The 25,368-nt window shown below is 43.5% G+C and overlaps 1 protein-coding gene across 1 annotated transcript in view; it reads right to left on the reverse strand.

The window, feature by feature from the left end:
* Positions 1 to 25,368, reverse strand: part of TBX21 (T-box transcription factor 21) — a 55,460-nt gene that overhangs the window by 5,619 nt on the left and 24,473 nt on the right. The window contains exons 2-5 of the mRNA XM_079949620.1: positions 5,474 to 5,628; positions 1,257 to 1,378; positions 970 to 1,128; positions 221 to 282 (exon numbers count right to left, since the gene is read on the reverse strand). Of these exons, the coding sequence (XP_079805746.1) occupies positions 221 to 282; positions 970 to 1,128; positions 1,257 to 1,378; positions 5,474 to 5,628 (498 nt within the window). The remainder of the gene's footprint in view (positions 1 to 220; positions 283 to 969; positions 1,129 to 1,256; positions 1,379 to 5,473; positions 5,629 to 25,368) is intronic.

Here is a 25,368-nt window from a genome sequence, read left to right on the forward strand (position 1 = left end):
TCTACTGTAGGAAATATTCCCCCCAGGTGCTAGAAGGTGCTACTTAACAGAAACAGTTGAAGTAGGTGGGTGTAGGAGAATGCAAGCATTTTTGCAGGATTCTGATGCAGAGTTTAAAAATTGAAATCGGGACATTGCCACAGTAGTCTCCCCCCTGGGACCGATGTGTACTCAAACAGGCAAGCCAAATTGACATTGGGCAAGTAGAAGAGAGACTTACGAATCAAAGTTGTCCCGGAAGCCTTTAGCAAAAGGATTGTGGTCTATCTTCAGCTGGGTGATCTAAGCAAAAACAAAGAAAAAAGCTGTTGTTCTGAAGTTCAGTACCAGAAAAACAGATGTACTTCATTGCACCCCATATACTCCCAAATTCCTTCATAGCCTTTTGTCTGCTTCCATTACTCTACCTCCTTTATTCCTGCCACCAAATCCCATCATGATGGGATTTGGGTACCGATGTAGTGAATGATAGGGTGAATGAAAGCACATTTCTTCACATTTTGTAGCTGCTGCACAGAAATCCACTGTGTCGGGTGTGGAAGTGTGGAATGTGAGTGACCAGAGCAAACAGTGATCTAGTAATGCATTTATAATCCTGTCTGTGCCTTCCATGTACCCGAACCCGTTTTGCTCACAAGCACAACTTTCTGCCATTGAAGATCTCTAAACAAGAGAGCGTCTGTAAACCAAGGAATCACTTTTGGATGTCATGCTAAATTAACCATGGTTTACAGTTGGCTTGTTTCCAATAAACCATGGTCAACATTAAGCACATTTTCGGCATGTTCTGAGGTTACACCGATGCTGAAATATGAAAAACCTGCACTCACAGATTCCAGGTGAATGCATACCTCAGTTCCCAAACCCTGCACAGACCAATATGACCCTATTTCCCAGACCCAACCCGACCCCTTCTATCTCATCTATTATCCAAACGGTGAGCAGTCGCGACCGAGACTGCAAACTCACATCAGCATTCTGGTACGCTGTAACGGCAATGAACTGAGTCTCGGGGAAGGTGAAGGTCTGGCTACAGATGGAAGGGTGTACTTTGTCCACCTCGCCGTCCTTGGCCTCAGTGACATGTAGACGGGGCTGGTACTTGTGCAAGGACTGTAGCACGATCATCTGCCGGAAAACAGGACAAGGCACAAGATCCATGAATAATGTTATGTCAGTATATTCCATGACATTAAACTCTCCTGGTTTTGTTTGTTTGTTCGGAGGAGAAAGCAGATTTGGGAAGCCACCATTACCTGTGTGACATTGTTGGACGCTCCTTTGTTATTGGTGAGCTTCAGCTTCCCGAAGGAGATCTCCTGCCGCATCCAGTGGGCTCCAGTGTTGGGAGAATCTGGGTGCATGTACGTCCGATTCCCTGCCGGAAAGAGGGCATTTCTAGTAAGCATCTCTCAGCCTTATTGCCTAGGTCCAGGTCAAAGCATAGGCGTCCCTAGTGTTGGTCTACACAACAAACATTTAAACTGCTTCGAAATCACTCCAGCTGGATTGTCCTACAACGTGTCAGGAGCTCGTCCTACACTCGAGTAGGACCCTGGCAGAGACACATGCCTGACTGGCATTTTCTCTCCCTCCTGGTCTTTCGTTCGGGAGCTTCCAAAGCTTTCTTCTGCCCGAACATCACAGCGACCGATGCCAACAGACACACTTAGGGATTCGCAGAGTCTTCGCAGCTTGCATGACAGAACCGCAGCAACTCAGCATTTTGGCTAATCTACTTTATTTACATATAACCAAAGAGAAAGAACAAAGGACAAGAGTCCCACTTCACAGAACACAGTAACACAAACATCCTGTCTCCGTCACTTCCCACTCTGTGGAGTCAAAACGTACACCATCATGTGAAAGTCAACAATCTCATGACTGCAAGCATGGAGCAGGAATTCTAACACAAAGAACCCTAAGGAACTGCTGGACTGTGGGGCTGCTGAGAGCATTTCCTTAGCTCCAACAATCATGTCAAGGGTTTCTTGTTGGAAGTCGTGATAAATAAGCAGTGTTGAAAATTGTTTCAGAGCTTGGAGCATAGCACAGAGAAGCCAGGCCTGGTGTTAAGCACACTGGGGTGCACACACCTGGCTGAACTGACACCTTGCCCACCTGGCATAATAGGATGGGTGCCAGCTGGCTGCTCAGCTCCTGTCCAATTATGGTACTGCAGATGGGTAAGTCTATGATTGTAAAAGAGAGGCTGGCAGCTGAAGCAGTGCAGGCAGATGGGAGTGGGCACGCAGCAGCAGCAGCAGCAGCAGCAGCAGCAGCAACTGGGGACAGTCATTGCTGCGGGTTTCATCTATGCCCCCCTCCCAGCCCTGCATTATGGAGCCAGGCCCAATAGGAAGCAAATTGATGACCTTGTCCAAGATAAGATCACAACTGGGACTATCATTTCAGATTCCCGTTGCAGATGAAAGAGGCAAGAATCACAGCGAACTTTAAATGCCTGCTGTTGGACAGATGGAAGATTAAACATAAGTCATTGCGTAGAATTTAGAGGGGGGGTGTCAGTAGGTGAATCTCTCAAATATAGAGCAAAATGTATGCATTGATCCCAGCAAACCAAGATGGTGTAAGGAGTGTACAGAGTAAAAAGTGAAAGAAAAATATTTTTTGTGTACTTTGAAAGGGTTTAATGATTCACGTGGCCATAGCTGTTAACTTTTCCCTTTTTTAAAGGGAAATTCCCTTATTCCGAATAGAATTCCTCACAAGAAAAGGGAAAAGTTGACAGCTATGACGTGGACTAATCTGTAAAATAAATTTACTGAAAGTGAATTATAATATTTCATTTGGTTATTTGTTCACTCTGTGTGTTTGTGTGTTTCTTCTTAAACTTATATCCTGCCCCTTATGTACAGAGAACTTCAAGGACTGTTAACATTATAAACCATTCAAACAATAAATGCTCAAGAAACTGAATTAAAAGTGGCAGAGTTAATACATTGCAGCAGGTTAAAACCATGTTCAGCTAATATTTAAAAAGCTCTGGGAAAACAAAAGAAGGCCTTTGCTTGGCACGCAAAGGACATGGGTGTATAACATCAGGCAAGTTTCCCTGGAGAGAGCATGTAGTTACATTCTTGAGCTTTCAAAAGAAAGGTGCCAGAATTCAAGTCATGTCCTCTGCCCTGGATGCTCAGCTCTTAATACTAAATGCATGGAGTGCAGACTAGTCGTTTAGGTAGTAGCAAAGGAAATGCACAACGTTATCAAAACGGTTCTGTGCAGAGCACTGTGCTTTAACAATGAAGCGATTCAGTTTCTTCTCTGGACCACCAGATGGGGCTGTAGCTCCTGAGAATGGGGAGGTGGGGGCGCTGCAGAGCAAATAGGGCAAAGGCAGCAGCTGCTAGACTAAAAAAAAAAAAAAAAAGATGTACTGTGATTTCATTTCCAAAAGTATTTGGTTAGATTTAAATAAACCTTTTTTTTTTTTTTTTAATTTAAAACTGTTGTGATGTCTTTGTTCAAAAGTTTTCTGCAAATGCTCTAAACTGCCCTGGGTATGTAAGACTTGAGGACTATAAAAGTTCAAGTAATTAAATTATCAATTAAATAAAAGGGAATCCACATTAGGGGAAAATAAAAGTCTCCCCACCCACCGCTCAGCAAATTCATGCATAGGAGAAAAGGGGGGGGGGGGTGGACTTCAGAACTTTCCCTTGCCAAATTTATTTAGGGTCTAATTGAAAATTGCCACCAAAAACGAAAGGCTGAATTTGGGCTCCCGCCGAAAAAGGTCTTAAATAACCCAGCTAGATTAGAACAATTTCCCATATTCAAAATTCTTCAAATATTCTCATGGTTAGAACTTTTATATACGACTTTTTGGAGGAGAGTCGTTACGTTGAATTTGCACGTGAAGTAGAAGTAAATGCAAGAAATCCCACAAGAATTTGCAGAGTGCTTTCCCCTCACTTTGCATGAGTCCTGCAAAACCTAGATGTTGCTTCTCTGTCTGGCTCATTTCCATGCAGCCTAGCAGGATAAGGCCCCAAGTAATTTAACAGTTGTTGTTGGGGGCAACATTTAGCTGGTATTTGTGTCATCACAGAATTGTAGAGTTGAAAGAGACCATGACGGGTAATTTATTCCATCCTCCTTCAATGCAGGAATCTTTTGCCCAACATGAAGCTTGAACCCATAACTCTGAGATGAAGAGTGTCATGCTCTGCCAACTGAGCTGCCGAGGTGGATTATTCTTGCATTTCTCCCAGTATGCCCCACGGAGAGCCTGAAGGTCCATAAATAGCAACACCCTAGTGGTCCCAGGCCCTAAGGAAGTCAGATTAGCTTCAACCAGAGCCTGGCCTTTTCAACTCTGGCTCCGGCCTGGTGGAACGCTCTGCCTCATGAGACCAGGGCCCTGCAGGATCTGATTTCTTTCCGCAGGGCCTGTAAGACAGAGTTGTTCCGCCTGGCCTTTGGCTTGGAGCCAATTTGATTCCCTCTCCCTCTTTCTTTTTTTCTTTTTCCTTTCTCCTCCTGTGATGAGGCTGCATTTTAATATTTTGTTTCAATATTTTAATGCTGTATTTTAATCTTGTTTTTAAGTTGCATTCATTCAACTTGTTTTTATTATTGCTTGTTAGCTGCCCTGAGCCCGGCCTTGGCTGGGGAGGGCAGGGTATAAATAAAAAAATATTATTATTATTATTTAGGCTAAATTGTTAGTGAAATGTTTAGCCTTAGTGTGTATTTGTTAATATGAGCTCTTCAATTGCCAATCTAATTTTTTAATGACTATTTAAATGCTGTTATGTTTTGCAACGGTTGGTTTTCTTGAAATGGCGCTATATTTTAGAGCCAGTGTGACATAATGGTTAGAGCATTGTACCAGCACCTGGGAGAGCAGGGTTCGAATCCCCACTCAGCCATAAAGCCCCTCGGGCCAGTCACTGCCTCTCAGCCTCACCTACCTCACAGGGTTGTTGTAAGGCTGAAATGGGGGGGGGAGGGAACCATATACACCACCTTGGAATATAAAGGTGGTATATAAATGTAAAAAGTGAATAAAAATGTTTTTTTTATTATGCAAACTTTCCTGATGTGAGCTACTTTCTGAGAATGGTTTACCATGGGAAAACATATATAAAGAAACTAGCTATGATGAAGGAATGAAGGAAATGTGTTCTGTAGCAATGTTTTTCCTCAGATGATGTTGGACTACAATTCCCATCGCCTCTCTCCCCTGACTGACCTGACTGGGGATGATGGGAACTGTAGTCCGACAAACATAGGAAGACCTAAGTTGAAAGAACACTTGTCAATAGGAAGTGGTCACAAAACTGTGGCAGGATTTCAAGCACTGGGGAATTCAAAAGTTTGCTGCTGTTCTATGACATTTTGGTTAGTCCTAATAAAGTCATGGCCCAACTGTGGATTTTGTAGATTCCCTACCCATGGGCTAATATGTCTAACTCTGCACTGGAAGATAATTCCTCCCTCATACCTGGCATATTTCCTTCTGCTTTGCCGCACTGCACCCATTTCCCGCCTTGGTATCGCCAATGGTGTTGATCCACTAACACAATGTCCACAAAGATGCTGTAATGGGCGACAGGGTCCAGTCCAGAGATGTTGAAGCTCAGAAATGGGAACATCCTCCTAAACAGTGTTGCGGAGGGAAGGGGAGAGAAAAAACACAACCATTTGTAAAACAGGAATAAAATAGCCCCACGTTGCTGGGTTGGTTGTTTTGAGGTTAAGGCACAAGAAGTTTTCAAAATGAATGTACTAACATCAGTTGTTACGAGCCGCTGCCCTGAATTCAAACTGCAGTCCCCTACGAAATTATTCAAACTGGAATAACCACATAAACACTGCCTCAGAGCAAAAAAGTCTGTGAAACCCCAGCCTTCTGCCTCCAGACTGTGACCAGCCAGAAGCTCAAAGAGCACAATGGAGATAATAAACCAAAGATTGTAATCTTCAGCATCTCAGTCATATTGTACTTCTGAACATCAAACTTTCAATATGGTGGAGATAAACAAGAGATCAAACTTTCATCTTTGGCTAGCTGGGTGAATGGGCGCTGCTAGAGCTCTCTCTCTTGAATTTGTTTGAAAACCCTGTCTTAAAAAGCTTACCATCACGTCTAACTTTGAGACAATGAACTCCAACCCATGAATTTACATGAAGTGTGTGTTTGTGTGTGGGGGGAGCTACAAGTGTTCGGCTTGATTCCATGAGCTCTGATATTCAGAACAAGAAGACTGGGCTTGCCCACGCTTCCATGTGTCTCACACCTAAAGTCATCGAATTGTAGAGTTGGAAGGGACTGCAGGGGTCCTCTAGTCCAACCCCCTGCAGTGTTTTCTGCTTCATCCACACTTTCTAGGCAGAGTTTTCCCTGCGCCCCACTCGTTTCCCAGGGAAAAGCTGCTCTTTACTGCTAAATCGGAGCAAACGTCAATCCAAAGAAAACCTGAATTGTTGTTTGCTGCGATTGAGCACTAAAGAGCAGGTTTTGTTGGGGAGGGCACATGGAAGCAGCGGGACAAGAGGAATTGTGGGAAAGCCTTTATACCACTTAGACTGCAATCCCATACATACTTAACAAGAAACCATCCACATTCACCTCAATGAGACTTACTCCTGAGTAGATATGCATGGGATTGCACTGTTATAACTTCTCCCATCATTTATCTAGGCTTGATAGTCTATGCAGGAGGAGGCAGAGGGACTTACCTTCCAAACACAGAAAGGAAGAACTCCTTGGGAGGAAGAACGGTGGATGTGGAGGAGGTAACTAAGGTTCACATTGACTTTAGGTTCAAAGCATAGTTTTCCCCAAAGAATCCAGGAAACTGCAGTTTGCGAAGAGTGCTGGGAACTGTTGCTCTGTAAACTACCATTCTCTAGGGAAGCCAGGACTGTTAAAGAGTACAAATGTGATTTAAATGTGTGGTGCGGACGTAACCTATGTTGCCTTGTTTGGATTCCATTGTTCCACCAGATAATTTGAGGGTGCGTATGGGACATCAAGATTATTTCTTTCCTCACAACAGCCCTGTGAGCAAGTGATCTCTGTGTGATAATTCAAGGAAACGGCAATACATTTTTTTATCGTCTGCTTCTTTGGAATCGTCTGGAGGAGGCCATAAAACCCCCCAGGAGTCTTTGTGGCTCAAAACTTAAGCAGGGAAGCGGAGCCTAAATGCTTATCCCACAGAGGACTGTTGTAGTAATGGGGGGGGGCAGCCTGGGTTCCAATGCTGCATAGAAGAAGCCCTTTGACTCCTTATCTCTTCCCACAGGAGAGAATCTTGTCTGTATTCCAGCTGGCTTCATCAATTACTGCACCCAGCCCTAATAGTTCAGTGCTATGATCTACTTTCCAGCGGTCAATATATTTCCAGGACATTCCCCGCACACACACACACTCCCAGCAGAACAGCTCCATCCAAATGACACTCGCTCCATCTTTTCGTTCTTCAAGCTAAGCGGCTTGAAGTGACGGCGACAGATGCAAAAACAGCTCTGTTTCCTTCTTACCCCCCCTGACCTTTACCAAATTCTCTACCTCGCCACTTCCCTCTTGCCCCCCCCCCAGCCCCCCACCCAATCCCTCTACCTCACTCCCCTCCCCTCCACGAGCTTCCGGTTCAGAAATAGACACAGCTTCTATTTTCAGAGAAAGCGAGAAGGGGACAGAAACAGAGAAAGACTTGGGACGGATGGCCAGAAAAGCGGGGGGGGGGGGGGGAGACCAAAGAACTCATGGATGGCTGTGAGAAACTTATTCACACAGCATGTCTAAAACCTTTGGATATCTGAGGTGGAAAATTCGAAGGATAATAGGGTGGCCATATTTCAAAAAATGAAAACCAGGACACCCAGAAAGATGCTAAGCTGGTTTTTTTTTTGGTGTGTTTTTTTTTAAAGGAAACCACCAAAAGTTTCACCTTTGAAATCCAGGTAATGTTTGGGAAAATCCAGATATATGGCAGCTCTAAATGACATTCCACCCCACTCCCTGCCATGTAATACACACAGATGTGCATGCAGTCCAAGCCGCAAAGAGTGTGAAGGCAGCCCTATATAGCTTTCAATGTTTGATGTCTCATTGTGTTTTTATATTCTGTTGGAAGTCGCTCAGAGTGGCTGGGACAACCCGGTCAGATGGGCAGGGTAATATTATTATTATTAGTAATAGTAATAATAATACTACAGTGGTACCTCGGGTTACATTCGCTTCAGGTTACATACGCTTCAGGTTACAGACTCCGCTAACCCAGAAATAGTACCTCGGGTTAAGATGGGATGTGAACAGAAATCGCGCGGTGGTGGCGCAGCAGCAGCAGGAGGCCCCATTAGCTAAAGTGGTGCTTCAGATTAAGAACAGTTTCAGGTTAAGAACGGACCTCCAGAACGAATTAAGTACTTCACCCGAGGTACCACTGTAATAATAATAATAAAAACTAATAAGCAGGAAGATCCCCAAACACAGCAATAGAAAGCACCTGGGCTTTCCCCAACTGGGAACTGTAGTTTGCTGAGGGTGCTGGGAATTGTAGCTCTGCGAGGGAGTAAAGTACAGTTCCCATGATTCTTTCAAGGGGGAAGCAACGTGCAGTGTGCTTTACATTTATGGCGTGTACCTAACCCCCGCCTAAACAGTCTGCCACTCCCTAGAGGTTTATTGGGCTGATAGTTCTAGACTCATGGGAGTCGATGGACATGACTAACGTAGGACTTTTGGTTTCAGTGGGTATACCCTTGATTAGAACTTACTTGTATACAACCCAACTTTTCATTCCTAACACACTGATTGCAGACATTATGTAACAGCCCCACTGAACTGGAGCTTCATTGTAATGGTTTGTGCCAGTGAACTGGGTCAAGCTTATGCAAATCCCACCCTTTGGGGTGACTAAAATTTGCCCACGGGGGAAGGTGCCTCACTCTGTTCCAGCTTTGTTTAAAAAAATACCATGGCAGTGTACCATAAAATCATTAACGCATCATAAGGTTATGAAAGAGTAGAATACAGAACCAAGTCACCAACACTGTATCTAATTAATTATTTTTAAATGGGCATTGAAACAATTGGGGGGGGGGAGAAAGGGAAGTGAAACTTGGCCTCAGCCTTCCCAAACTGTGGTGCATTTCTGTTTAAATGACACTTGCCCTTTATAAATTTTCACCTACACCTATATATTAGCATATGCAAATATGATGCAAATCTTGACCTCTATTTGGTTATTAAATAAAATGCATGTGCCGCTTATTGCGAGAAAACCTCTAAGCCATTTACAAAAATATAAAACATTGAAATTGCCAGTTTAAAAAAAAACAGTTGAAAAACTGGTATTTACAAATATTCCAAAGATTATTGACATCAACAGCAGCTAAAAGGAAATAAAACACATGTAACTTCTACATATCGGGCTGGGCTTCCTGAAACAAAAAATGTTTTTAGCAGAATTTGCCGGATATCAGTATGTGCTTTGCCTCTTATTTGGGGGTTCAAATATGTTCCCCCCCCCAAAAAAAATCTAACACTATCCATAAGTGAGGTTGGGATGGAAGGGAAGGAGAATGCAAAATGTATTTTGCTGCTGATAAATTGGGGTTGGGGTGGGGGTGGGGGAGGGGAACTGGAGTGATGAAATATAAATGATGAGGAGGATTTTCCCTCCTGCTACAGCAAGAGGTGTTTTTTTTAAAAAAATAACTTAGATATATACAGTATACTAAAAATACGAAGCTTCATATATGACTAAAACATAAATTATTAGGAAAGTTTAGTCATAGATTTGCAGTCATCGTGCTTAGGCACAAGAGGTTGGTTTGGAATGTCCATGAATCATCTCTTAATGCCAAACCAAAACACCTTCCAGTCGCCTCTGTAAGCCCCCAAACCAGTAGGAAAATGGCAGACCATTTCTGGTATGTGTACATTTAATGTGGATCACTGAGTATGATCTAAGGAAAAAATTAACAGCCAGGTTAATAGCCCCTCTAGCCACCCCCAATTCACCCACACACAGATAGAAATAGATTCTGCCATTTTAATAAGGCGGTGGGTGGCATTTTCCACTCTACCTTGCAGTCAACACCACTGTGTAGGACCATCCTAGGTGGGCTCCATGAACAGAGGTGGGGGCAATCTTGACTTGCTCCACATTCAGGACAGCACCCACAATCTTCCCCAAAATTAAATGAGTAGCAGTTTCGCCACAGTACAAATTTCCCAGTCCTGCTCATTGCTCTAGCATTGAATGATCTCATGAGAAATTCCCTGGAAGAGGTGCTGCAATGTGGTATTATCTAGCACCAATATAAGTCACACTTGAGTGTAAGTGGACAGAGTAGCTTGCCCAGGTTCCTATGCAAACAAGTAATGGCTCAGTTAGCCCATTTTAGGAGTAGAAGTGAGAGCTGGACCATAAAGAAGGCTGATCACCGAAGAATTGATGCTTTTGAATTATGGTGCTGGAGGAGACTCTTGAGAGTCCCATGGACTGCAAGAAGATCAAACCTCTCCATTCTTAAGGAAATCAGCCCTGAGTGCTCACTGGAAGGACAGATCCTGAATACTTTGGCCACTTCATGAGAAGAGAAGGCTCCGAACCCTGATGTTGGGAAAGATTGAGGGCACAAGGAGAAGGGGATGACAGAGGACGAGATGGTTGGGCAGCGTTGTTGAAGCTACCAGCATGAGTTTGACCAAACTGCGGGAGGCAGTGGAAGACAGGAGGGCTTGGCGTACTCTGGTCCATGGGGTCACGAAGAGTCAGACACGACTAAACGACTAGATTTGGGGGTGGGGGAAGGAAACGCAGGGCTTAGGTATGACGGAGATCTGTGAAAATCAGGTGCCCCAGCATAGGTGAGTGGACATTTTCCCCACTATGACAAATCCACCACAAACCACAGGATCTTATGGCACTTTAAGGACAACCCCAATTTCTCTGAACATGTGGGGAAATAGTATCTTTGTTATAGCAATGAGCATCTCACCACACACAGGAAGGTAATTAAAGGCTCAACAAATAGAGACATCTTCCAAGAAACGTGGGCCCCTTTCTTTAGCTATGTTAATGACCAAAAGCAAGACTTTCTTATATCAGCTGCCCAATATTCTCAGTGGAGGGGTCACGTTAAGTAATATGTTTGAATTTTAACTGTTTAAGTGCATGTCTAGAGACAATGGAAAAAACAAACACTGCTGGCTAAGGGTTTATGTGTCATTTTGTTTGTGTTTGCTTAAAAACCCATACAATTTTTTGACATTTGCTTGTGCGGACTTAAAAGACCTAACAGACTATTGCCATTTTGTGAGTGGGATTCATTCACATACAAGTAGGTTCAGGTTCTGCAACAACAGTCAATTTGGTGCTCTAGCGCAACAAACCAGTATCAAAACCTGGACTTTTTGTAATAAGGAAAGTGAGGGGAACGTGCAGCAGAAAGTATGGGATATTTGCTTAACCCAACATCACACAACCTCCCTGCAAACCAATCACCTGGTCATTTGGAAGCGCCCCAATATCCTGCAAGACTCTTCATTGTTCAAAATGACTTTGCTCGCTGCCTCAAGAAAATGCGCTCACATGCTACACAGCATTTATTACATTTTATTTAACACCCACGAGAAATAGAAATACTTGAAAGGAAAAAAAATCAGCATTCCTCCAAGGCTCCCTATTGTACAGATTCAATGGATGCCTAATTTATAAAATCAAGTGGTTTGGCTCTGCCCAGGACTACCCTTCTCCCTAATCCCAGATATGCAGATGGGCTTGATTCAACAAGGGCTCTGAGACAACCCGGAAACCTGTTTTCAGAGTCAGGGCTTAGGCCTGGTGTGCATGTAGCCGTAACAAAGAAGTGCCCCTGAGCATGTGAGGAGTGCATGACTCAATGGTTTACAGTGGTACCTCAGGTTACATACGCTTCAGGTTACATATGCTTCAGGTTACAGACTCCGCTAACCCAGAAATAGTACCTCGTGTTAAGAACTTTGCTTCAGGATGAGAACAGAAATCGTGCTTTGGCAGCGCAGTGGCAGCAGGACGCCCCATTGGCTAAAGTGGTGCTTCAGGTTAAGAACAGTTTCAGGTTAAGAATGGACCTCTTGAACGAACTAAATACATAACCAGAGGTACCACTGTACTTGGTAAATTACCATAAAGGCAAATGGCTATTTTAAACCAAAACCAAACCACCAGGGCTGTAAACATCACACTTAAACAAATTAAAGTTTGAATTGCAGGCTGACATTCTCTCTCGCCCTGATTTTTTTGGGGGGGGGGGGCGCTGTGATTATGGCACACACGTCCTAAGGCATGTTATGAATGCACAGACACTTTGCTTTAAGTCAGGGGTGTCCAAACATATTTAAAAGAGGGCCAGATTTGATGACGTGAACATGCATGAGGGCCGACCAAAGTTGTTGACCGTCTTTTAGGATTTAAGTTGTTGACCGTCTTTTAGGATTTTACACCAGGAAATAAAAATAAACTGCTGCAGGGGCAGGATTAAACTGACCGGCGGGCCGGACTTTGGACAAGCAGGTCTAGAGTCATTCAGTGCCCCTGGGTTGAAGACCACCTTTGAACCCCATGGTATTTTTTTCCATAGAAGAAAGAAGGCATATGTCATAAATGGAATAAGTAAAACTGTTAAGACACTGTTGGCTGTCTGTAGGAAGCAAGCCTCACAGAGGAGCAGCGCTTCTTCTTGAATGAACTCTGATACAAAAAAAAAAAAAATCAACAGTGAATAGTCCATTCAGAAGTAAGTCCCTTGAGTTCATTGGGATTAACCTCCCCAACATAGGTAAATGATGGTGATCATTATCAGTGTTTTTAGGGGGTACTCAAGGGTACACAGTACCACCACTTCTTAAAAATATTTTTTTTCACATTTTACAGAACGTAAAAAATATTATTTCATACATTTAATGTGGATATTGACTTCCCTCCCCCTCCCTTTCTCTGGTTACATAAATTGCCTCTTCTTTTTTCTGCATCTCCACCACCTAATTATAACTAATCACTTATATTCAAAATTTTAACATAGCAATATGCGTGTGTTTATGTTAGTCCTGCCAATGTTTTAAATTGTTTACAACAATTCTTTAAGTATAAATGATCCCTGCTTTTTATTAAAAATTCTCTCTTCTTGATTTCTTAATCTTCTTGTTGTTAAAAAGTATGGCACTTATTGCAAGAACTTCATTGTGAGTACTGGCACCTATTTTTCTAGGGGGAAAGCACTGATTATGATGGTGCTTATTTTTGTACACTGCCCATGTGACTAGGTTACCCCATCTGGGCTACTTCCAACAGAATATATAAAACCTAATAAAACATTAAAGATTAAAAACTTCCCTTTGCAGCACTGCCTTCAGATATCTTCTAAAAGTACCATCCAACTGACATCAGTTGGGACCTGCTATTATTATTATTATTATTATTATTATTATTATTATTATTATTATTATTATTATTCCCAATGGAAAAAACAGTGCTATGTGAAGCTTGCCTGTTATTCTCTCCAAAAGAACACACCCAGAACAAACTTACAGTGGTACCTCGCAAGACGAATGCCTCGCAAGACGAAAAACTCGCAAAACGAAAGAGTTTTTCGTTTTTTGAGTTGCTTCGCAAGACGGATTTCCCTATGGGCTTGCTTCGCAAGACGGAAACGTCTTGCAAGTTTGTTTCCTTTTTCTTAAAACCGTGCATTCACTTCGAGGAGCAACTCATAGCACGTGGTGTGGTAGCCTTTTTTGAGGTTTTTGAAGACTTTGGTGATTTTTGAAGCTTTTCCAAAGTCCGTGCTTCACAAGACAAAAAAATCGCAAGACGAAAAAACTCACGGAACAAATTAATTTCGTCTTGCGAGGCAGCACTGTAGTTGGTCTCTAAGGTGCTACTGGACATTTTTTTTTTATTTACAGTACTTCATCTCCAAAATAAGTCCATTTTAAAACACACACCACCCCCAAAACTGATCATAAGCATTCCCACTGCAATTCTGAGTCTACATAGTTTCCAATCACCATATAACACGATGGGGAGATTTTATCAATTTTTGCATTCGGAATCGAACACAGAATCCACGTCAGCTACTCCTGAAGGTTGCACGTTTGAAATGGAAAAGAGATAAAACTTCTAAAGAGCAAACTAATTTCATGGAATCAGAAGCTTCCTTCTTCCCAGCTGATGCACAACCAACTCTCCTTTCCCTCTTCCCTTGCAGACACAAACACACACCTGCCCCCCCCCCAAATCTGGGAGCATCTCTATGCAAAAAGAAGTAATCCATTCTTCAATGGCCTCCCCAGGGAAGGCTAGGTCAATATTTTAATACTATTAAACAGTACATTTAAATCCCAAGAGGAAACAGCCCATCCCGGAGGCAGGATTGCAGGTTCTGCTGGGCCGCAGAAAGGAACAGCAAATCTTGCTGTTCCTGGTTTACCATTTTCTGACCAGTTCCCTCAGCCTGACACACAAACGCTGTGTGCCTGACCCATTCAAAAGTCACAGGAACGTACTAATATGCTACTGAGATCAAGAAAAATGCAAGTGGCCACCTGAAGAAGAATATAAAATTATATCTGAGTATACGCAGCATTCGTTTTCAGTGTTGAAACATATCACTAAGGTCTGAGACGCTCAAAGGGGGGCGCTGCCAGCAACCAGAGAGGGAGAAGATGCTTTGCTATTAGGAAATAAAGCCTAAAGAAAAGTTTGTTTTTCTTCCTCTTCCCTTCCAACCTATGTTCCTTTTGTGACATGTCTCTTAGACTGCAAGCCCTGAGGGCAGGGACTGTCTTGATAACAGCTATTGTGAGCTGTTCTGAGAACCTTTTATCCAGCCAAAGAGCAGAGTAAACAACAAATACTTTAAATAAATAAATTCGAGGTCAGGTTTGAGTTCCAGCACCTTTAAAACAAAAACAAAACAAAAACCCACAGGTTTTTTTCTCTTGTCCCCACCTACTCCAGTGATAGGATTACCCCCATCGTGTAGGAGTTCTGAAGTTCTGTAATTAGAGATGCTGAGGTCCAACCCAGCTAGGTGAAATCACAGTCAGAGATTTTGCACATCTAAAAAGTTAAAAAAAAGTTTAAAAATAGAAAAGTCTAAGAGGTTTCAATTAGAAATATTTAAGTGATTTGTTTTAATAAAAAGATTTTAAGGATCACAAATAAAGGTAAAGGATCCCTGGGCAATTAAGTCCAGCCAAAGGCGACTATGAGGTTGCAGTGCTCATCTTGCTTTCAGGCCGAGGGAGCCAGCGTTTGTCCACAGACAGCTTTCTGGGTCATGTGGCCAGCATGATGAAACCACTTCTGGCGCAACGGGACACCGTGACGGAAACCAGAGCACACAGAAACGCCATTTGCCTTCCTGCCGCAGTGCTACTTATTTATCTACTTGCACTGGTGTGCTTTCGAACTGCTAAGTTGGCAGCAGCTGGGACAGAGCAACGGGGGCTCACCCCATTGCATGGATTTGAACTGCTGATCTTCTGATCGACAAGCCCAAGAAGAGGTTCAGTGGTTTAGACCACAGCGCCACCCGCATCCCCAGATCACAAATGCCTTGTCAACAGCTAGGCTAGAAGGCGAGGACCAGAGCAACACATACCCTGTTTTCTGCCAATCTTGGAAGTCACATCCCGGATGCCCTTTTATCTAATTCTAGAAGTGTGTGGGTTGCTTGTGGTCCTGCGGCGGAGAGGAAAAAGGATTCTGCACTTGCTCAGAGGCGTCTCGTATTTTTTCTGATGGAGCAAAGCCCTGGCATCTAAAGCAAGTTCCAGGGTAGAACCATAGTCCAAATTATAGCTTTGTGGCAGGGACCATTTTGCCCTTGCAGATTAAAAAGGGACAAGGAGCATTGAGGACCACTCATGGGTGTACAGTGGTACCTCTGGTTAAGTACTTAATTCGTTCCGGAGGTCCGTACTTAACCTGAAACTGTTCTTAACCTGAAGCACCACTTTAGCTAATGGGGCCTCCTGCTGCTGCCGCGCCACTGGAGCATGATTTCTGTTCTCATCCTGAAGCAAAGTTCGTAACCTGAAGCACTATTTCTGGGTTAGCGGAGTCTGTAACCTGAAGCGTATGTAACCCAAGGTACCACTGCATATCTAAACAGGGGGTTGCTTCTGTTCAGAATGTCTGCCTCCATATTGCATGCCCTTGAATTTATGGAAGAAGCCTGTGTTGGCCCTCAAAATCTGGTGCGCTGTGCATCAAATCGGCACCAGCAGGAATTCCAGTAATGAAGGGGGCAGAGAGAAAAGAGAGAGTACATAATCGTCATCCTGGTTTTATCCTTAAGAGACTGACAACTGGAAGGTGTGGGGGTGGAGAGGGAATTAATACATAGCCAAGAATCACATATTCTCTAACTGCTGAGTCATATTTTCCATGGACCTTGCACGGGTCAGAGGACAACTGCTCAGCCAGTCTCCCAAAAGCAGGGAAATTTTCTGTAAGGCTGCATTTTTCACAAGTGGAGTCATTATCCATGCAGCCCCTCTTCCTATGGTCTCCAAAGGGTAAGGATGCTCAGTCAAAGCCTTTTGGCTTTAGCCCAGAACACTCAGCCTCTCCCTCCCAATGTACAGAAAAGTGGCTAGGGCAGAATTAACATGTTGAGACACTGACAGTCATAGATGGACAACCACAGCTGCAATAATACTAACAACAACAACAACAACTGTCTAGTTTACCAGGCTGTGGTGGGGTGAAAACTGCACAAATAAAGGCATGTTTATTACAACTGCTGCTAGTACTACAGTACTAGAGAGTACCAGAAAGACATTTACTTCTGCTTCATTGACTATGCAAAAGCCTTTGACTGTGTCGACCATGGCAAACTATGGCAAGTTCTTAAAGAAATGGGAGTGCCTGATCACCTCATCTGTCTCCTGAGAAATCTCTATGTGGGACAAGAAGCTACAGTTAGAACTGGATATGGAACAACTGACTGGTTCAAAATTGGGAAAGGAGTACGACAAGGCTGCATTTTGTCTCCCTGCTTATTTAACTTATATGCAGAATTCATCATGCGAAAGGCTGGGCTGGATGAATCCCTAGCCGGAATTAAGATTGCCGGAAGAAATATCAACAACCTCAGATATGCAGATGACACAACCTTGATGGCAGAAAGTGAGGAGGAATTAAAGAACCTTTTATTGAGGGTGAAAGAGGAGAGTGCAAAATATGGTCTGAAGCTCAACATCAAAAAAACGAAGATCATGGCTACTGGTCCCATCACCTCCTGGCAAATAGAAGGGGAAGAAATGGAGGCAGTGAGAGATTTTACTTTCTTGGGCTCCATGATCACTGCAGATGGTGACAGCAGCCACGAAATTAAAAGACGCCTGCTTCTTGGGAGAAGGGCAATGACAGGCCTAGACAGCATCTTGAGAAGTAGAGACATCACCTTGCCAACAAAGGTCCGTATAGTTAAAGCTATGGTTTTCCCAGTAGTGATGTATGGAAGTGAGAGCTGGACCATAAAGAAGGCTGATCGCCGAAGAATTGATGCTTTTGAATTATGGTGCTGGAGGAGACTCTTGAGAGTCCCATGGACTGCAAGAAGATCAAACCTCTCCATTTTGAAGGAAATCAGCCCTGAGTGCTCACTGGAAGGACAGATTGTGAAGCTGAGGCTCCAGTACTTTGGCCACCTCATGAGAAGAGAAGACTCCCTGGAGAAGACCCTGATGTTGGGAAAGATGGAGGGCACAAGGAGAAGGGGGCGACAGAGGACGAGATGGTTGGATAGTGTTTTCGAGGTTACCAACATGAGTCTGACCAAGCTGCGGGGGGCAGTGGAGGACAGGAGTGCCTGGCGTTCTCTGGTCCATGGGGTCACGAAGAGTCGGACACGACTAAACGACTAAACAACAACAAATTTATTAATAATACTGTTTTGGCCATGTCAGATTTTACAAGACAAAAGGCCTTCAGGACACAGAAATAAATGGACTGTGCATTTACAGGTTGGAAAACGCCGTATTTTCAAAGAGGAGAATGGAAAGCAGATGGCTGCTGTGGTTTGTAACTTTGATATCACCTCTTTGACAAGGTTTTTGTTTCGCAATATGACAAGTCAAAACTACAGGAAACTTACACCTGACCTAACGCTAGTTCTTCTCTTTTGTTTCCAAGAGTTTTAATTACTTGGTGATGAGGTGATTTGTTGATGAGACTTAGTAACAGGAGCTGGGCTATTCATGTGATTACTCAGTGAACAGAAAAAGCACTCTCTGCATGGTCAGGGGCACACTCCTATTCCTTCATATTGAGACTGATTAAGTCCTGTTTGGGGGGGGGGTAAATATATCTCTGACATTTTGAGACCCTATTTCCCCCATCCAAGGTCATACCAAACAGAATGGTAGAGGGGAAAATATCGGGATGGGGTGGTTGTCCTTTCCAAAATGGCAAATCATATCTATAAACGTTCTCTGTTCCACCTATTAAAAATAATGTTGCCTCTGAAAAACTCACTAAACAATTAAGAGTGAAGAGAAATATTAATTAGGAATATGACTTCGAAGCCTGCTGGTTTGGATTCATCACCTAAGAGGAAGGATCTTACAGCCAGGAACTCACAGCTCATTATGAATAGACCTCCTGGGTTTTAAGTTACACATTTAAAGTGGAACTGGTGTTAAAGAGACAAAACTCCCTTGGTCTTCTGGGAGACATCCAACTAGAATGAAGATTCATTTGCCAATCATTCCATAGTTATGAAACAAAACTGACAATAACTGCAAGAATGCACCTCACGTTTATAGCTGGGTCCCCCCCTCGAATGTAAACATTATAAAATAACAATAATGAAATGAAAAACAATGTTATCTTCCACCCCACCTCTAGTGACCTGACATAAGAATAGTACAGCTGTGTCGCATAGTGCTGGTCTGACTGGGGAAGATGACCTGCCCTCAAGAGTGTTTTCCCTGTAGTCATACCTTGGTTCTCAAATTTCATCCGTTCCAGAAGTCCGTTTGACTCCCAAAACGGTTCAAGAACCAAGGAGTGGCTTCTGAATGGCTGCAGGAGCTTCCTGCACCCAATCGGAAGTCGCAGAAGCTGAGCCGGACGTTCGGCTTCCGAAAAACGTTCAAAAACCGGAACAATCACTTCTGGTTTTCGATCGTTCAGGAGCCAAAACGTTTGAGTTTAAAGGCGTTCGGCTTCCGAGGTTCCACTGTAATACATCAGTAATTGTCTAGAGACTGTTTCAAACCTGTAAGGTCGCTTCCAGATGACCTATTTATTGAGCATTCATCCTGATTTGTTTGTGGAGAAGTTAGATGATGTTGGGTCAAGGCAAGTGTTATTTCATGCTTTTCAGGAAATTTCCCACCTCACTTTACCGGTCACAAAAAAGTCCATTCATTTGGGGAAGCAGGTTAGTTGTGCAAGACCTCCCAATCAACTATAGCCTAAATTTGCCAGAAGGTGACTGAATCCCACCCGAAAATTAGAAGCAGAATGGGAAGTGTCCTAAATTTCCAGCTGTTTTTGCAAAATGGAAATAATGAAAGGGAAGGGAAGAGAAACATACTGGTAAATCATTAGTCTTACAGCTGATGTATCTGAAACCTCTATTTCCTCCTCCCTTTTGGACTTTGAGGGTTCTGTTGTTGTTTTTATTATGTAGGTACGTATTGGAATAGCTCTATCAATACTCCTGCTGCTAAAGAAATGAATAAATGAGCAGAAGAAAAGGACTGGCACAAAGCTTTCTAACTAACCAATTCAGTCTGGTCAGCTCAGAGGGACCTCAAAGGAGCTGCTTCAGACAGGAAGGATGCATATATAAAAAAAGAACAGGAGGTTGCCAGCATACAAACGGAAATGTATGTTGTCTTCTCAAGTTTCCCAAACCATCACTGAGCTATCAGGGATGTTTTAAATGTAACCACAGCCCGGGTAAGAATGCGGAAAAAAATTAGTGCAAGCTTCTGAGAGTCACATGCTTCTGTATACACCAATAAAGGAATGCTTATCTTATCAATCATCTGACTTTTTGAAAAGAATCTGGTTAAATCTGCAAACTACAAAGGACTTGGTATAGATGACTTGTCTGGATATTCAAAACAATGTGATCAAACTTAACAGTTCAGTTGTACACAAAAACTACCACTCACTGACAAAAGGAAAGGGCATCCTTAATATTTTCTTTTTCTTTTTTTAAGTCCCTTTTATGATCATACAACAATTTGGCCTTTGTTTAAAAAAATGGGGATGTGTTGCTTAGATTTATCACTGGTTATTTTTAATTGATTAAAAGGCTGCAGTCCTACATTCTTACTAGGTTGCAAGTCCCACTAAAACTGAACAGGACTTAGTTCAGAGTAGACATAGATAGGCCTGCGCTGTAAAACAGGTTCTTAAAAATATTATCCTGACCAATTAAGCAATTAAATTTATAAATGGTTAAATCTGGGGATCATCTGTATTATAACTATTTTTTGGTAAAAAGTTTTTATATGCAGAATTGTGTTTAAATGTTTGTATAGTTTTTATACATTTAATTATTTTATTTATCGGACTGTTTTTAATTGCTATTGCCCTTGGTTTGTGGTTGTAACCATTTAATAACTGGATATTGATTTAATGTGTGTTTTACTTTTGTAAACCGCTTTGTGATTTATTTATTCTATTATTCTGATAGAAATAGTATCAGAATAAAATAAAATCATTATTGTAAACCTGCCCTTGGTATCTTGTGGTGAAGGGCAGATAAGCTATCTAATAAAACAATGAATGAATGAATGAATGAATGACTGCTGCAGTTGAACTGATTTCCAATCCCAGATGGGAATCTGTGGTCATCTGCCAGGATCTCAGCACCTAACAGGCCTCACTGCTGATGCCTGCCCTGGCCCTCTGAATATCATTCAGGCTGGCGTCTTAATTTTCTACAATGCCCCGGACATAGCATCCTTCTAGGGAGCTACGGAAAATGTCAGTTTGATACAGCCACTCATCTGCCAGGTAAGTCCAAAGGGATCCTGGGACTGAGGGGGTGGGCTCACTTTGCTCAAGACCCCATCGAACCTGGCGACAGCCTTGGCGGGGGTGGGTGAGCAATGGGGGCCAAGACTTAGAAAAAGAGGAAACTGAGATGCTTGCCATCTATGTTTCGTTTTGTTTTTTTGAAGACATAACCTGAACTGACCTCTCCTCGTTTGTTTACTAAATTATGTAAAAGAGCAGCTCTCAGATAGGCAACAGGAAATAGGTTTGGTACTATTAGTAGCAGTTAGAGTCAGGTGTTGGGACGCAGGTGTTGGACAACAGCCAAACTGAGATGTCAAGTGGGAAATCTGCCATTGGTTCAAAGCATCTGCAATTGCTCTCAGTTTTGCTTTGCGGGGGCGAGAGGTGGCTGTTTAACCTTTTCCCCATCCCATTTCCCTGACTTAAATTCCCCGCCCCAACATAGCTGCTGTTAGCCATGGAAGGTTCCCATGAGGGTGGGGGGAATTTAAGTCAGGAAAACAAAGCAGAGGGGAAGGGTTAAACTTGTGCCGTTACCCCCATTGCAGCCGCACCTTACCCCGATCCAGTCTGATTTGACCCTCAGGGACTCACATGGAGCAAGAACTATTGGACAAGTTTTGGGAAGTTATCTCTACGGCTATGTATAATAGTATATAAGGATGGATGTTCAAGGCAAAATAAGAGAATGTTTGATGGTTTTGAAGCAAAGGTCCACATGTCAAAAATCCGTCCTTAAGGGACACTTTAATAGTTTAAGTAATAAAAGGAAATCTTTGAATACATTTCTTTTAGAAAGGAAATACAAGTGTCAGGGGCCACAGCTCACTGGTAAAACTCAAGCTTTGCCTTTGAAGGCCCCAAATTCCATCCCTGGGACATCTGGTTTGAAAGATTAGCAAGAGCTGTGAAAAATTCAGCTTGAGATCCAGTCAGTCCACAGTGGCATCATAGGCAAAGTTACTTCCACTTTCACATAAACCATGGTTTGCATCCAAACCAGCATATAGTGACATGCACTTTGCTGCCGAACCAGGATTTAGCCCAATTCAGTTTATTTGCCCAAGCAAAGTGTGAAACGGAATATCAAACTTATAAAGCGAAAACAAACCAGGTAGTAAACAAATACAAACTAGTGAGACCGACACAAACAAAGAACACTCCCATCTAAATGACACTCAGCAACTAATATCCACTATTACACATCTACATGTGGCTTTGCAGCCGCTAGCAGTTCAGAACTGGTTTGCAATCCTGGTTTGGCGGACAAGTGCCAACCTTAGTTTGCTGGGCTTGGATGGAATAGCATAACTATGGTTTCCATAAAAGAGAAAACCATTGATTGAAAGAGTGAGAAGAGCAGGGAGCATGAAAAAACAAGGTTCACTCTTGGAACACTGAACCATACTTACTAACAGTGACCATTCAGCAACAACAACAAAAGGTAGTTGATAAACACAGAATGTTGGAGGGAGGGGTGGGGAAATTTGTCAGGACATCTTTGTCCCTTCCACCCAGTTCTGAACTTCCCTACTCCTGGATTGTAATTCCTGAACACCGTATCTGCTGTATTGTTACTTGCCTGAATTATAATCTCTCTCTTACTTCCAAGTAAAAGCCTCTGTCTGCATGTGTTGGGTGGGAGCCGGGACACATGCAAGGATTGTGGTGGGGAGCGGGTGGGGGGAAATCAAGTTTTATAGACTGAACTTTTCAGAAGGGGAGCCAAAACCCATCCCCTCTCCTCATCGCCGCACCACAGCAAAACAACAAAAAGAACTAAACAGGGCGTGTGGTGGGCTGCTGACTTCCTGAGCCAACGTTGCCAGGGGAACGTGATATGGGCCGCAATAACCACTCAGAGCCGACAAGCTTCTCAACCCCAGTACCTCCAATCCCACCTTCGCCCCTGTTGCAAACGCAGAATTTTGCAGGTGTTGTTACATCTAGTCACTTCTACTGTAGAGCATGTTCTCTGTATTTTAACCTTGCCTAACAATGCCACTAAACTGGTTCCTGGCATGCTCATCTTGCAGACAAAGGAACTGAGGGTGACAGACTACCTTTTGCCCATGGATATACACAGGCCCTAAGTCACAACTGTGGTCTCTAGACCAGGGGTTTTCAACCAGGGTGCCATGGCAGTGGCTGCCCAGAGGACTCCCAAGGAGAGGGGAGAGGAGGCTGAGGGAACCCTCCACAAGGGAAAGTGTTCAAAAAAAGGGTGAGAGGCTGCCAGCTTTGCAGGCGAGGGGTGACATAACTGGGCTCCTGAGCCCCACAGGAGTGCCGCAGAAAGAATGTAGTTGATCAAGGGAGCCGCGGACTCAAAAACATCGAAAACCTCTGCTCTAGACCAAGCTCCTACCACAAATGAAGCAGATTTACCATAAAGCCAGCGTCCTGTAACGAAGTACTTTGTCACATTTTCCTATCCACACAGATGCGGTGTTAAATGTACACTGCCACACCACATCAAAGGCAGGAATATTTACATGTTTATTATATCTGCATTAAAAGTATCCATTTCACAGGCCTTTCTGTGGAAGCTCATTGCCCAATATACGCCCACTTGTCCCACTTTTGATGCATGTTGCTAGCTGTTCCACTGGTTAAATCTGAAAATCACAATATTTCATCGTTGGGGGGAAAATCTTTTATTAAAATGCATCCATTGATTTAGACAGCCCCCACCCCACAAATCCTAAGCTAAGGCTTAGTTATTAATCTATAGGCACAAGAACATCAGGCCTGGGTGCTAAATGTGGCCTTCTGGACCTCTCAGCCTGGGCCCTCAGGCCAGACCTTTCATTGTCCCTGCTATGTGAGCTCCCTCGAGTGCTTTTGCCTGGTTGGAACAACTTTGAACTGCAATCGTGTCTCTAACTTTCCTGAATGAAGGATGGAGAGATGCGCCAATAGCCAACAGGAATGTGCCGAAAAGCTTCAAGGTGTGAGGAGGTCCTAGGCATACTCTCTGGTGGGTTCCTTCCAATGTTGGTGGGGCCATTGTCATGTTACCTAGCAGCAACTGAAGGTGGCTGTGAGCCTGTATTTCAAATTCCCCACAATCTCCCTGACATAGCATCAGTCTGGGGCATTGTGGGAAATCTTAGACGAAGGTTCACTAACCTACTGTAGCTGCACGGCACAGGGACCCCAGGGAGATGTGCGCAGAAACCTTTGACGTTTGACGGGGTGAACATGGCCTAGAGTACAATGGGAAGGGTCAAATCCAATCTTCTGCCCATGTCTGCTCTTGTCCCACCCATGTGGTCTGTCTGTGGTGCCATCCACTAGCGGCATGCGATCTCCCACTCCCCAGAATGTTGCTCATGGTGGTACGTGTGCTGAAAGAAAGTTCAAAAGAGGCAAAATTTTGTCTGAATAAAACTCCCTTAGCACAACACACAGAGAGGCCTTTGGAGAGTCTCTCGATACTTCTGAAGTTGATTGGCAGCCACCTAGAAAACCTCTCTCTCTGGTCCCAATGTGGGACATAGTTTCTTTAGCTGTATGTGCAAACACTCCCAGACTGCTTTTTACAAAACTGAAATAGTCAAGGAAACTATGGAACTGTATCATCTTCATGTGGTTTGGCCCTATGTCCAGGTGTTTGGATACTGCTGGGTCTTCCCAAGCCCTCAAGAATGGAGTTATCTGTCCATTTCAGCATTTCTCATTTTGCTAATCTTAAATTCAATTATTCACATTTCCACAAAAGTATGCAGGGGGTTTTTTAATAAAAAGAAAATCCTCATGAACACTTATCATTCTAGTTCAAATTTCTCCTAAGCGACTTGTTTTTATATGCAGTTTTGATCAATATACACATTTTTGGAAAGCGTTTTCCCCAATGTATTTATGCATGTGTTAAGTTTCGCTGACAGTAAAAGGTAAAGGGACCTCTGACCATTAGGGTCCAGTCGTGGCCGACTCTGGGGTTGCTGCGCTCATCTCGCTTTATTGGCCAAGGGAGCTGGCGTACAGGTCATGTGGCCAGCATGACTAAGCAGCTTCTGGCGGACCAGAGAAGCAATTGGAAACGCCGTTTACCTTCCCGCTAGTAAGCGGTCCCTATTTATCTACTTGCACTTGATGTGCTTTTGAACTGCTAGGTTGGCAGGAGCTGGGACCAAGCAACGGGAGCTCACCCCGTCGTGGGGATTCGAACCGCGACCTTCTGATTGGCAAGTCCTAGGCTCTGTGGTTGGGACGCGGGTGGCACTGTGGGTAAAAGCCTCAGCGCTTAGGACTTGCCAATCGTCAGGTCGGCGGTTCGAATCCCCGCGGCGGGGTGCGCTCCCGCTGCTCAGTCCCAGTGCCTGCCAACCTAGCAGTT

The sequence above is a fragment of the Podarcis cretensis genome (genome assembly GCF_951804945.1).
Source record: "Podarcis cretensis genome assembly, chromosome: 13".
In the NCBI taxonomy this organism is placed as follows: domain Eukaryota; kingdom Metazoa; phylum Chordata; class Lepidosauria; order Squamata; family Lacertidae; genus Podarcis; species Podarcis cretensis.